General features: G+C 41.4%; 1 protein-coding gene across 1 annotated transcript in view; it reads right to left on the reverse strand.

The window, feature by feature from the left end:
- Positions 1–1812: 1812 nt before the first annotated feature.
- Positions 1813–13904, reverse strand: part of LOC138735743 (myosin regulatory light polypeptide 9) — a 34600-nt gene continuing 22508 nt past the window's right edge. Inside the window, exons 2-4 of the mRNA XM_069884095.1 lie at positions 6740–6941; positions 4196–4357; positions 1813–2403 (exon numbers count right to left, since the gene is read on the reverse strand). Of these exons, the coding sequence (XP_069740196.1) occupies positions 2231–2403; positions 4196–4357; positions 6740–6923 (519 nt within the window). The 5' untranslated portion in view covers positions 6924–6941 and the 3' untranslated portion in view covers positions 1813–2230. The remainder of the gene's footprint in view (positions 2404–4195; positions 4358–6739; positions 6942–13904) is intronic.

The raw sequence follows: 13904 nt of genomic DNA on the forward strand, positions 1-13904 counted from the left end.
CATTTCAAGCTCAATCAAACACAACTTTGCATTATGGATAAATGCTTTGAATAATACTGATTTTTATGAATGAGGAAGGTTTCATGTTTGCTCTTGCTTTGTGATGAGTTACTCATGTTAAAGGGCTGGTTCTCATTGCTGATAGCTCTTTGCAAAAACTAATAATAATAAGGCGGTGAATGTTAGGTTTTGAGCACATCTGGCTTAGTTGTGATGTCTTCTCTTCCACTGCCATTAACCTTCTGATTGTCCTGTGGGTGTAGGCACTTGTGTGGGGATGCTGGACGATGGATTTCTTCATCAGCATTGGTCATCCCTTTGGCCGCAAAGAGAGTGAATGCAAGAATACATCTGGCTTTCTTTTGATCTTCTCCACTGTTTCCTTAAAGCAAATGTGGTAATGTAACATTTTCCCTTTTCCCCCTTGATGCTGAAAAGCATCAGATGAACTCTGTTGAAAAGCCATGGATATCAGACTTACTACTCTCACACGGGAATGGGCTCAACCCAATTATGATTGTATTTTTAACGTCCCTTAACATTTTTATTTATGATGCTTTCCGCATGGAATATTTATCATCCATTGAGTAAAGTTATATAATTGAGAGAAACTGTGAATAAAGAACTTCTGTAGCTTACCTTCAAGTAATATTATGGGTTCAACATACTGTAAAACCCCTGGTATCCAGCACCTATGGGGATTGGTAAATTTTGTGTTTGCTTCAGGTTGTGTGTCGCATGGATTGGCAAACTGACTACTAGGGGATGCCAAGTTTAAACCTTCATATTTTTTACCTATTTATTTTTTGCTGGTTGCTTGAATAAATGAGATATTCCTGTATTTAACCAGAGACTTCCAATATAACACCCCTCACTATCCGGACCTCAGATCCTCTCTTCTGCATAGCTTTTCCCATTGCTTTTTGAATGATTATTTTGGTCTTCCTCTCTCATGAATTTAAATCCTTTTTGATGTACAATGACCAGAACTGGAAAATGCTCATAAAAATTAGATATAATCAGAACTGTACCAGCAAACTCATTAGATTTATTTACTGGAAGTACAGTGAAACCCTATTTTAATGCTATAATTGGGGTCCAGAAAATCTCATCGTGAGAAAAGTGGGGTCAGTTAAATTGGGGTTTCATTGTATTTCCATGTTTAATTTGCATTTCTACATCATTTCCATTTCTCCTTGATTTGGAACATCCCAGTTATTCTGTCTGCATTTCAAATCAATCCAGGACACTGACGTCTCCACTCTTGCCGGCAGCCTGACACCCGAGCCCAATGACTCATTGCATTATATCCGATTTTGTGTTAAATTGGGGCGCATAAAATCGGGGTTTCACTATATATTGGTATCAAATGTTGTATTCTACTCAATTGTTGTCAAGAGAATGGAAAGTTTTGATGACTCTATAATGATATCATGTTCAACAGATCCTCCTTTATTTTATGAAAAACGGAACTTGTTCTGTGAATAAAATAAATGCAAAGTCAATATGTTCTTTCTTGGTAAGATAGTACTGGATCTAAATTGTTCCATTCTATGAAGTCTCAAATCTAATATCTCACTTTAATGTCTATCATACACTTTGAGACTGAGAAAACATATCATTTAGCAATTCAACCTTGCCTTAAAAAAAAACAACCAAAACAGTTGTTGATATTTAATATAGTTCTGTCACACTTGGGAAGGTTAGTCCTGACATAAACTGTGCAAACATTAAATCAAATAGATCCAAGGAGTTTAATGGGTCATTCCTGATCAACCATGATGAAAGTATCAGTAGTGAATAAGGAACAGCTTAATGTTTAATGAGGCCTTTATTCTGACATCTAATATACAAGAGAAAGTACAAAGTTCCATATAAAATCTGGCTACCAAATCCTGATATTGATACAGTTATTCAAATTTCTACTTTCATTGATAAGATTTATTTTTAGCCTCCTTTATTTCATGCATTGCAGGAACTTTCATTATTATGTTTGATTAATTTTAAGTTCCAATCCAATTTATGTGTAAGGTTTACAGAATAAAAACACCTTTTTGGATTGTTTTGATCCTATTTCTGTCACCACATTTTACAATATTCAGGTGATACTAACCTATGTTGGTTTTAATGTTGTACATCAAAGTTTCTCTTTAGAGTAAGTGGATTGCATCAGTGGTGCTCAGTGTGCGCTGACATACGGTGGGGAAACAAGCAGGTATGAAGAGTGCATTTAATCATCTTTATCCTTGGCACCATGTTTCAGAATACGGGTGAATTCCACATAGTTGAAATTGCTTTTCTTGTCAATTGGAGCTTCTCGGAAAAGTTCATCAACTTCTTCATCAGTGAACCTATCACCCATTGTAGTCAGAAGTTCCCGTAGGTGGTCTTCATGGATGAAACCTTCAGGAAATTGAACAGGTGGCCTTATTATTTGTTCAGTTCTCTCATGCTCTAAGTTCCTTCCTCTTACATTTCTGATCTGAGCTTGAAAAGAAAACCAGCTCTCAATCCCCAAGTTTGAGCAAAGCTATTAAATACTATTTAATTCAGCAAGTTTTATACAATAAAAAAAAATATCGTGTGGTGCATAGGAATGCGATCCATACTTTAACCCACATCCTGAATTTCTCCTGCCTTTTTTGTCTTAAAATGTAACAATTCTGTTCTGGTTTTCCTAGTGTTATATAATTGAATATCAGATTTTCTGAGACATCAAATGAACCAGAAATGAGTGTTATTCTGTTATTATTCTAAGAATTTAATCAGGAGTTACTTTTTAAATTTCAATACAATTTCCGGCACATTCCATTTAGAGCACCGAATAGGATCTTGGAGCCTGTTGCCAAGAGAGCACTCTGGTGCAATCCCTTGTAGCAATGCGGGGTGGGGGGGGGGGGGGGGATTTATCTATGATATGTTACTTTGCTTTAATAGATCTAGCTCCATTGATTATTGAACAGACTTTCCCACCTCCAAACCATGATCCATTGAGACACCTGATGGAGGTCTCAATCTGCAATCCCACCAATTTCTTCTTTACCTATTTACTGCCCATATTATCAGTGTGAACCTCCTTTGTGGTCATGGTAGAAGGTATCCACCTTTTCCAATCCCTGCCATGTGCGCAACCCCCCCCCCCACTGGCCATAATCACTCCAGTGTTCCCCTCCGAACAATAGCATATGCCTGGAATGTAGGAAAGGTTTTAACTTATCATGACGAATACATAATACAACTGAATAGCCTTAAAAACAACCTGAATGTTCATCAAATTCTGACCAATCTCCAATCAGCTCTTGATCATTACAAATCCAAATGTTGAATCATGCACCTTAGAATTAAGCTCTTCAGCCCATTGAGTCTGTGCCAGCCAAGAAACATCAATTTACACAAACCTACACAATTTCCCCCATCTCTCCTTTCCTCTAGCTTGTTTCTCTTTCTTTCCCTTTCCCTCTGTCTCCTTTCCTACAGCTCTGCATTCCCAGAGCCACCCCCTTCACCGACCAATTCTCACCTTTCCTCTCCTCTCCTCATCCAATTATGGCCTGTGTTTTTCCCCATGCCTTTTCTTCCCTCCTCCCCCAGCCTTTTTATCAAGGCACCTTTCTGTTTTTTTTTGTAATAAGGATGGGCTCTCTCTCTCTCTTTAGCTATATATCAATAATATACATCTATGTGTGTGTGTGTGTGTGTGTGTGTGTGTGTGTGTGTGTGTGTGTGTGTGTGTGTGTGTGTGTGTGTGTGTGTGTGTGTGTATATATAATATATATATAAAAAATTATATATATATATATATATATATATATATATATATTAACGCCTATGGATGCTGTGTGACCTGCTGAGTTACGACAAAATTTTTGTGTTTTTACTACAATCATAATGCCTGCAGGACTTTTGTGTTTCACCTCACCGCTTATCCTATTTTTAATTTTTGCCAGATAGTCTCCTCATATCTTCCCATTCTCAAGGCCAATTAATTCAGCAAGCTGCGCGATGTAGGGGAAACTAGAGCTCCCAGAGTAAAGCCACACTGTCACAGGGGAAATACTCCACATTGAGTGCACTGGAGGTCAGCACTGAACCCAGATCACAGGAGGTGTCAGGTAGCACTATGCCTCTATGCAATTCGAACAGCTGGCACCACAAGGTTTCTTTTCTCTTTATTTTAACAAATTCTCAAGTTTACCTGTTCCTTCTTCATCAAAACAAGCAAAAGCATTGCGAATGACATCCTCTGGATCCGTCCCATTCAGTTTCTCACCGAACATGGTCAGGAACATGGTAAAGTTAATGGGTCCTGGTGCCTCACTCATCATCCCTTCAAGGTACTCATCTGATGGGTTCTTTCCTGCACACAAGGGTTCAACATTGAAAGTAAGTTGCCTGCAGTATTTTGCTGAAGTTCCCTGAATGAAGGCAGTCACTGGCCATGCAGTCACCGAATCACCCTGAACAGGCTTTTGAGGAGCTAAAATGTGAAATTCACTGTAGCAAAGCAACTGTTATTATTTTGATCACTTTCAGAGATGAGCAGAGGCACATATTTTTGATTAATATTTATTTGGTATAGTTTGAAAAGGAGATTGTGAAGATCTGTGGAACAGTTGGCTGATTTCTATTAAATTTTAAATTTAAATGTTGATATTTCTTTCTTTGGCTTGGCTTCGCGGATGAAGATTTATGTAGGGGTAAATGTCCACGTCAGCTGCAGGCTCGTTTGTGGCTGACAAGTCCGATGCGGGACAGGCAGACACGGTTGCAGCGGTTGCAGGGGAAAATTGGTTGGTTGGGGTTGGGTGTTGGGTTTTTCCTCCTTTCTCTTTTGTCAGTGAGGTGGGCTCTGCGGTCTTCTTCAAAGGAGGATGCTGCCCGCCGAACTGTGAGGCGCCAAGATGCACGGTTTGAGGCGAGATCAGCCCACTGGCGGTGGTCAATGGGGCAGGCACCAAGAGATTTCTTTAGGCAGTCCTCGTACCTCTTTGGTGCACCTCTGTCACGGTGGCCAGTGGAGAGCTCGCCATACAACACGATCTTGGGAAGGCGATGGTCCTCCATTCTGGAGACGTGACCTACCCAGCGCAGTTGGATCTTCAGCAGCGTGGATTCGATGCTGTCGGCCTCTGCCATCTCGAGTACTTCGACGTTAGGGATGAAGTCGCTCCAATGAATGTTGAGGATGGAACGGAGACAACGCTGGTGGAAGCGTTCTAGGAGCCGTAGGTGATGCCGGTAGAGGACCCATGATTCGGAGCCGAACAGGAGTGTGGGTATGACAACGGCTCTGTATACGCTAATCTTTGTGAGGTTTTTCAGTTGGTTGTTTTTCCAGACTCTTTTGTGTAGTCTTCCAAAGGTGCTATTTGCCTTGGCGAGTCTGTTGTCTATCTCGTTGTCGATCCTTGCATCCGATGAAATGGTGCAGCCGAGATAGGTAAACTGGTTGACCGTTTTGAGAGATGTGGGGGGGGGCTGGTAGATATATAAATGTTGATATACTGCACGGTAAAGGCCCTTCCAGCAGACAAATAACCCAAATTAACCAAGCAACCCCTGTACGTTTTTAAAGGTGGGAGAAAAGCCACACAGGCACAGGGAGAACGTGCAAACTCCTTACGGGCAGCACCGGATTCGAACCCTCGACACTGGTGCTGTGATAGCCTTGTGCTAACCGCTACTTTAACCTGACATCTGCCTTGATAGAATTGGATGGGCCATCCACTGCCTGGAGATCAGTCATCACCTGCAGCCTGGACGGTGCTCATTCAGCCAGTGTGAACCCACTGAGAAGATGCCTCTCTGTTCACTGGTATAGCTTCTGAGGGGTCTCTCCCTGTGCAAGTGACCACTTACACTGACCGATTGAGTCAGTGAGACCCTGTACTGAGATGTATCAGCTCATAACTGGCGTTTAAATTAAATCTGATGTGTCTGACTTCTGCGAGCGTTCAAAATCACTCAGTATTTATTAATAAAAGAAACCAAAATAAAATGTTATAATTTAGAATTAAAATACTTAAAATACAATCAGAAATGAACATTCTTTTATTCCTCACTTGCAGACTCACACTCATTAAGTGCAGAAGTAACAAATCTTTCTGGGCAGCTGATATTTTAAAGTACAGACAGCATGGTAACAGACCCTTTTGGTCCACAAGCCCATGCCCGCCCATTTACACCCAATTGACCGACAACCCCGATACATTTCAAGCAGTGGGAGGAAACTGGAGTAATCCCACACAGACATGGGGAGAACATACAAGCTCCTTGCAGACAACGCATGATTCGAACCCAGGTCACTGGCACGGTAATTATGTTGTGCTAACGGGTTGGCTGTTGTAGGGCCAGGGCTACGTGGTGCAGGTTCAGCAGGCACGCTTCCTAATCTAAGAACTGGGGAACCTTCAGCAATCTGTGCTGGCCCACTGGGCTCCATGCAGGGACCTCTGGAGCACCAGAGGTGTCCTGCAAATGGTGCTCTGCTCAGCCAAAGGTTACATTACTGCCTCCCACCAGAATAGATGGGCTATGGGCTCATCTGTCAGTAAGATCTATGTAAATGTTGGTCGAAGGATTTGCATTAATTTTTTTTTGCAAATAACAAAAGCAACATCTTAAAAATAGTTATATTTCATGCAAACATTTTGAAGTTAAGGAGCCTTAAGCAAATGGTTGATTAATAAATGCAAGCCTCAATTCCTATGAAAGAGATGTGCATTTTAAACAACTTTACCAAGAGAAGCCAACATATCGTGCAAATCCTCTTTGTCAATGAAGCCATCACGGTTTTGATCTATCATGTTGAAAGCCTCTTTGAATTCCTGGATCTGAGACTGATCAAACATTGCAAACACATTGGAAGTCGCACGCTGAGGACGTTTCTTTGCAGTCTTTGCCTTTGCTCTTTTGCTGGACATGTTGGTATCTTAAGTGGTCTGGAAGATAAAGAACACACAAGAAAAAAATCTTTCTTAGAAAATATCATAGGCAAACTGCAAGTCACTTTGGATTCATTCTTCAACAAGTCTGGATCAATAACTAGAGAACATGAATTTTTTGAGAAAGCTGTCAAGTTACTGAACTCAGAAAGGAGTTAAATGTGCTCAATTTTGCAGCTCGAAAGTAATTACAGAAAACCCCCTGGTATCCAGAATTCAAGCAACTGGCAAAAAAATTGAGGAAAATAATTTTTTTAAAAATTAAAATAAGTAAGAACAAAATAAGTTTTAAATTGTCAAAATAAATGTTCTCCGAATTAACACATAAACCTTTGGTGAAGATGGGAGCAAATATTCAGTCTTGGTTGTGCTTTGCTCATAGCAGCTGTTTGAATAAAGTTGTGTGAGACAGCAGTGGCGTAACCCAGGATGAAGAGCTGGTGGATACCGCTCGCCATTGGGGTGACTCTCTTAAAGTGTCTCCTTTTCCCTGCTTAGTAAGATTTGCCCCAGTCGGAGGCTTTATCTGTAAATTGTGGGGGGGGGGGGGAGGGAGAAACAGAATCAAAAATTTGCAACATAGTGCAAATATTCATATAAACCACCTTACAACAATAAATAAAATAAGAAAATAGAGCATGAAAAGTGAGGCAGTGTCTTTGGTTTATTGATCATTCAGGTGGCAGCGGGGAAGAAGCTGTCCTCGTGCTGCTGAGAGCTCGTCTTTTTGGCTCCTGTACCTTTTTCCTGATGGTAGCAGTGTGAAGAGAGCATAGCCTGGGTGGAGGGGTTCTTGGAGGATAGAGGCTGTCTCTTGCAAATGTTCTTGATGGAGTGAAGTCTAGTGCCTGTGATGTCGCAGGCTGAGTTAACAACCCTCTCGAGTTTTTTCTTGTTCTGAGAGTTAACAGCTCCATATCAGGCAGTGATGCAACCGGCCAGACTGCTCTCCATGGTACACCTGTAGAAGTTTTCAAGAATCTTCGGTGACATACCAAATTTCCTCAAACACCTGACAAAGTATAGCCGCTGGTGAGCTGACTTGGTTATTGCATCGACAAGGAAGCTCCAGGACAGATCCTCGGAGATGTTGATACCCAGGAATTTGAACTCCTTGACCCTCTCCACTGCTGAGCCTTCGTTGAGGTCTGGATTGTGTTCCCACGACTTCCTCTTTGCTGCTTGTGAATCTGTCGACAACTGTGGTGTCATCAGCAAATTTGCAGACAGCATTGGAATTGTGCCTGGCCACACGGTCATGGGTGTATAATGAGTAGAGCCGTGGGCTAAGCACGGATCCTTGAGGTGTGCCTGTGTTGATAATCAGTGAGGAGGAGAAGATGTTGTTTCCTATTCGTACTGACTGTGGTCTTCCAATGAGGCATCTCTGTGGAGTGGGAGGATTCATCGATGGTTAAATGTTTTTAAGGCATGTGATTAAGTGAAAGTAAAATGCTTTAAGGCAATGAATTTTGTTCAGTGTAAGTACAGTATAGTAATTTTTTACTATTTATTCTTAATGCAGGTGTACTAGTTGGGCATCGTAAGAGTAAGTCTCAAGCAACCAGAAAATACACTTATCCAGCATCTACCAATCCCCATAGGTGCCAGATAGCAGAGGTTTTACTGTACTAGGATTAGTCTTTTAATTTAAGAAAAGATCCAAAGCTGCATAAAGCATAACATATTAAAAAAATGTTAGAAATAGCCTTTCATTTCCCACAGAAACTGAAAATGAAGAAGATGTCGCTACTTCTTTTTAAATTCATTGCAAATCTCTTCAATCACCAGAGGTGTGTTCACCTTTTCAGATCAAACTTTTTTTTTTCCAGCTCATTGGGACTCTGAATATTTGACTTCTCAGTACGGTTTATTAAAATGTTTTGATTGTTATTGCCGTACCAGAGCATAGTCAAACTAATCCAATCTAAGTGTTATTTTCTGCTATTATATCAGATTTAAATTAATGTTGTGTGCAAGTTAACTATTTTGAACAAGTGGGTTGGAACGCAATTTGGAATGTATGCTAAAAGGTTTAATTACAATTATGATGGAATGTGTGTTCAATTATATTGTTTGTTTGTTTGTTTGCCAGCGTTTGTTTAGATATACAGTATATTTCTTCACAGTGTCTGAAATTACATGTCATGAATGGCCCTTACCCTATAATTAGATTTGTATTTTATTATTCATGGGGGACACATTTCATTTTGTACTTTTGCTTCCTGGATGGCCTGAAGTTAAAGATTGTGAAGCATTGTGCATGGCAACGTTCCAGATTCGATCTCTAGGTTTGATGGCGTTTGCTAATATCAGATAGCACAGAGGAAGAGGCTCATAAAATATGCATGTAGCAGCCCTGTGTGAGGGAGGTGAAGATTCAAGGTTCTTTTTTATTGACACATAATAAACGTAATATACATGATGTACTTCAACTTCTGTCTGCCGCAAGGCAAACAAAGACTCACTATGTGCATTGCCTGACACCACTAACAATAGGGGAAAGAGAAGCAAAAGAAGCCGCTTTCAGGTGGCCAAAATGCCCCGATGTAAAGCCGCCTATTCGACCCGAATGCAGCTGTCGGGAGGCCACCTGAAAGCGGAAAACTCGGCCCCGAGGAGTAGTTACCCAACCCTCCTCGGGAAGGTATATTCTCCGCTTCCGAGCAGTCCCCCAGGGCACTTGAAAGCAGCAGCGGCTGCTAGGGGACGGGCTAATGACGTCGTGGTGACGTCGTCAGCCTGAGACGCTTTGGCGCGATTTTTGAAAAACTGGAGAGTGTGCAGGCTCGGCATTACCAGTACGTTAGAGGCATTTCTCTTCTCTGCTCTGGGCTCTGTTTTTAATTAGTTTCTCTTTGGAAACACAGGAAAGGAGTAGAACTCAAGCGGTACTGAGGCAATATGAACCCGTTTGCCTTTTTTATTTGTTGCCTCGCCATTCCATTCTAAACAATTTCTAAAATATGGAGATCGTCCATTTCCTTTTGTAGTTCTCCACAATTTAATTGCAATTATTTCCACCCTACTCTCAAAGAAAAAAAGGGCATAGTTTTATTTTTTTTCCCTTAATTTTTTTTTCTTCTTTACATAGTGTGACCTTTATTGAGATAAAAATGAAATTGCCTCAAAAAACTCATCTATGGGGAGAGAAACAGAATTAACATTTAATTTTGATTACTTTATTCAGATCGCATGAAAAGCCACCAACCCGAAATGTAACTCTTTATAAATGCTGTCTGACAAGCAGAATATTCCCAACATTTTCTGCTCTTATTTCAGATTTCCATTCTGCTTCAGCCTCGATGCGCTGCAAATGGCGTCACGACATCGGGCGGGACTACGGCCACAGTCCACAGGAGCCGGCGTTCGCTCCTAGGCGACTCTCCTGCAGCTGGCCCTTTCAGGTGCCAGAACAGCGCCTTCAGCGCTGCCACCTGAACGCCAATTCAAACACACCCACAGCCGCTTCTGCAGGTGCATTCTCGGAGCGACTGCACCTGAAAGCGGCTGGAGTGTCCCTTCAGAGATACTGAGTGTCTGTGGGTTCGCTTCAGCTCTCCTGCAGCCATACAGACTCCTGTTCTTTCCACTCAAGTTCCACATCCAAATCTCCGAAGCCTTCAGCAGCCGAGGACTTTCAGGAGACTTTCTTGCCCTCTCGAGCCCCGGTTCTGAAATCTGGTTCCTCTAAACCAGTCTACAGCAGCCCCGCAGCTTGTGTGGTCCCTCAACTGCAAATCTGCATCAGCCCGCAGCCTGTGTGTGAATCCTTTGAGTGCAAGTCACCAACAGTCTGTGTAGATCCTTTAGTCGCTGAGCCCCTTGCTGGTTTACTACTGTGGGCACTTTCGCTGAACCAGCTTTCCTGCTCAATGGGTGGGGTTGGTGTTGTGGGGGGAGGGTGGAGTGTTCACCCTGTTCCTGGTGCCCTGCGCCAGTCTGCTGCTCCACTGGAACCTGCAACCCCTAGAAATACAGTTCCCAATACAGGTGCCGCCATCTTGGGTGCACACCTCCATGGTTGCAAGATGTTAATAGGCTGTTTAAAGCCTGCACAGAGCCATTGTTTGAGGAATGGGCTGTAGGACCCTATGGAGCATCACAGCATCTCCGGTCCCCATCTTCCTAGGTAAACATCAGCAGCAATGCTAAGTTTTTTCCTCTTCAGTGCCTCAATAATTCAGGTGAAGGCAAGAACAGGCTTGACTTGCATTAATGTCTTGTTATGTAATCTTGAGCCTTTTAGGGTTCAACTCTATCTGTCAGGTTGTGTCAATAAACAAAATGTTCAAGTTCATTTTAGGTTTGGGCTCTGTACATGCTCTAGGTGAGGAGGATTTACTTAAATATTACCACATACAATATGTCCTCTGCACAATCATTATTCGGTGTTTCATCCCCAAACAGATTAAGATGAGATTGATGTAATCACCCAAGTTGGAACAAAACTATGAGCCTTCAAGATCAGGTTGGGTTCAGAAATGGGTTCAGGTTGGTTGAATGGAGTTTTGAATATGAACCCGGGAGGATCTCTTGACTTTACTGCATCCTGTCACACCATCAACAAGCACGTGCAATACACCAACACAGATCGGGCATTGAAAGGCAGCCGCTGGCAATGAAGAAATAAATTTCCAGTAAAGGTGTAAATCAGATGACATAGATTTTAAAAATGAGTTAAAATAGTAACCTCATGATTATTGTCCATTTGGGAAAATGTTGTCTGGTTAATAAATTTCAGTCACTTTTCATCTGGATTTTTGAAAAAGTAGTTTATAAATAACAACTTACAGGAAATGGAACAGTTCCGCACTCTTCTCATTTTGGCTCTGTTTTTAATTAGTTTCTCTTTGGAAACACAGGAAAGGAGTAGAACTCAAGCGGTACTGAGGCAATATGAACCCGTTTGCCTTTTTTATTTGTTGCCTCGCCATTCCATTCTAAACAATTTCTAAAATATGGAGATCGTCCATTTCCTTTTGTAGTTCTCCACAATTTAATTGGAATTATTCCCACCCTACACTCAAAGAAAACAAGGACAATAGTTTTATTTTTTTCCCCTTAATTTTCTTTCTTCTTTACATAGTGTGACCTTTATTGAGATAAAAATGAAATTGCCACAAAAAACTCAACAGGTCAAGTATCATCTATGGGGAGAGAAACAGAATGAACATTTAATTTTGATTACTTTATTCAGATTGCATGAAAAGCCACCAACCTGAAATGTAACTCTTCATAAATACTGTCTGACAAGCAGAATATTCCTAACATTTTCTGCTCTTATTTCAGATTTCCATTAACAGCACATGTTTTGCTTTTTGTCCGAGATATGGTCTCATTCTCCTTTCATGCTTACCAACTCCCATCTTCTCCGTGGATGGTCACTTTGCAGTGGTGGAGAAGCTTGTGTGGTCCTGTGATTTCAAGAGCGATGCCGTTTGGAGCTTTGCTGCTCTTGGTAGGGACACCCATGGTGATAAGGTTGAGGGTGAGGTCCCTGACAAAGAACAATCCAACAAAGTCCTCAACGGTGGAACTGGCGGATGAAGTTACTCTGAACTCAACGGCTGCGAAGGTGAACGAAGGCTGCAACAAATCCATCATCTCCAATCTTCATAGTTTCCTGGCCATTGGAATTAGTTGGTTGATTGATGAAGTATCATGCGCTTCTTGATGTGCAACATCAAGTACACGTTAAACAAATGCACGCTCAGGCGTCTCTGCTCTGTGGATCAACAGAATGAAGGCCATCATCCTTGATTATGAGGGATAGCCATGATGACCAACACCTGATTTCAGTCTGACAAATATTGAGACTTCAGACCATTGTCAGGGCCATTTTCTTCCCTTCCTATTGCCCACCAGGCCATTCTTTCCCTGTTGTCGAGGCTGCTGGAGAAACACATCAAGCCATGCAGCAACTAGAGCAGGTAATGGGTAATCAACATTTCAGGCCTGAGCCCTTCATCAATGTATGAGCAACAAGTTATAAGGATACAAGTTATTTCACAGTCCTGAAGGCTATCTTCTTGTTATACTTAATTTCACAGTTTATTAAGATCAATTAGCTTCAAATAAAACTGCCGAGATTAATTATTGCAGCATCGGTTTTTTTTATCAGTGTCACGATTCTGCGGCAGGTCCCCAATTCCAAGGCGGCTTGCAAGATTGTCTTGCTTCATGTCTTGAAGAATCAAACATTATTCATCTATTCCCAAGGTTGAACAGCAAGAAAGAAAATACAGTTTAATTTTCTTTAGACCTTCATCATTCCTAATCAAAGTAGTCGTTTCAAACACAAAATGGAAAATAAGAATGTATTCACTTGTTTAAAAGCTTCCGTTCTGCACAAATGGGATTTTAAAAGTTAAGTTTTTGATTTCTTATTTGTTTTGGTAAATTTAAATCGAGTTTTTAGCAAGAAGAAACAACTTCGTGATCTGACAGTAAAGTGTATGAATACTTCCACTAAATTTAATGCAAGGTGCCCCTGATACACTGCTTCTTGGGGTAAATGTACAACAGTGTGTGAACCTCAAAGTACTCTACAAGTTCAATAACTGGTCAGCCCAGAATTAACTAATCTCATTACAGGTGACCGAGGAATGCTTTCGGTGACCTCAGTTATCTTGGTGGCCAGGAAGGAGAACAAAAATAGTCAAATCAAGATTTAGCACCAGATGGCTGTTTACTCACGCTTGCTATATACAGTGTGTATGCCTATGCAAATTGGATGAAGATAGAATTGGATTTGGTGAAGGTGCAGTTGAATAACCTGATGACCCTTATTGTCTAGTCTTGCGTGAGAAGAGCACCTGTATGACTAAAGTACCAGAAAATGGCGGGTGGTTTGGAAATAATAGTGACCTGGATTTCTCGGTTGGCCTGGCATTGAGGCGATGGTGCTTGATGTCAACCTGCTGTCAAATGTCAGTACAGGGGTTCCCAGCAGCTTCC

This window comes from Narcine bancroftii, chromosome 6 (genome assembly GCF_036971445.1).
Source record: "Narcine bancroftii isolate sNarBan1 chromosome 6, sNarBan1.hap1, whole genome shotgun sequence".
NCBI lineage: Eukaryota > Metazoa > Chordata > Chondrichthyes > Torpediniformes > Narcinidae > Narcine > Narcine bancroftii.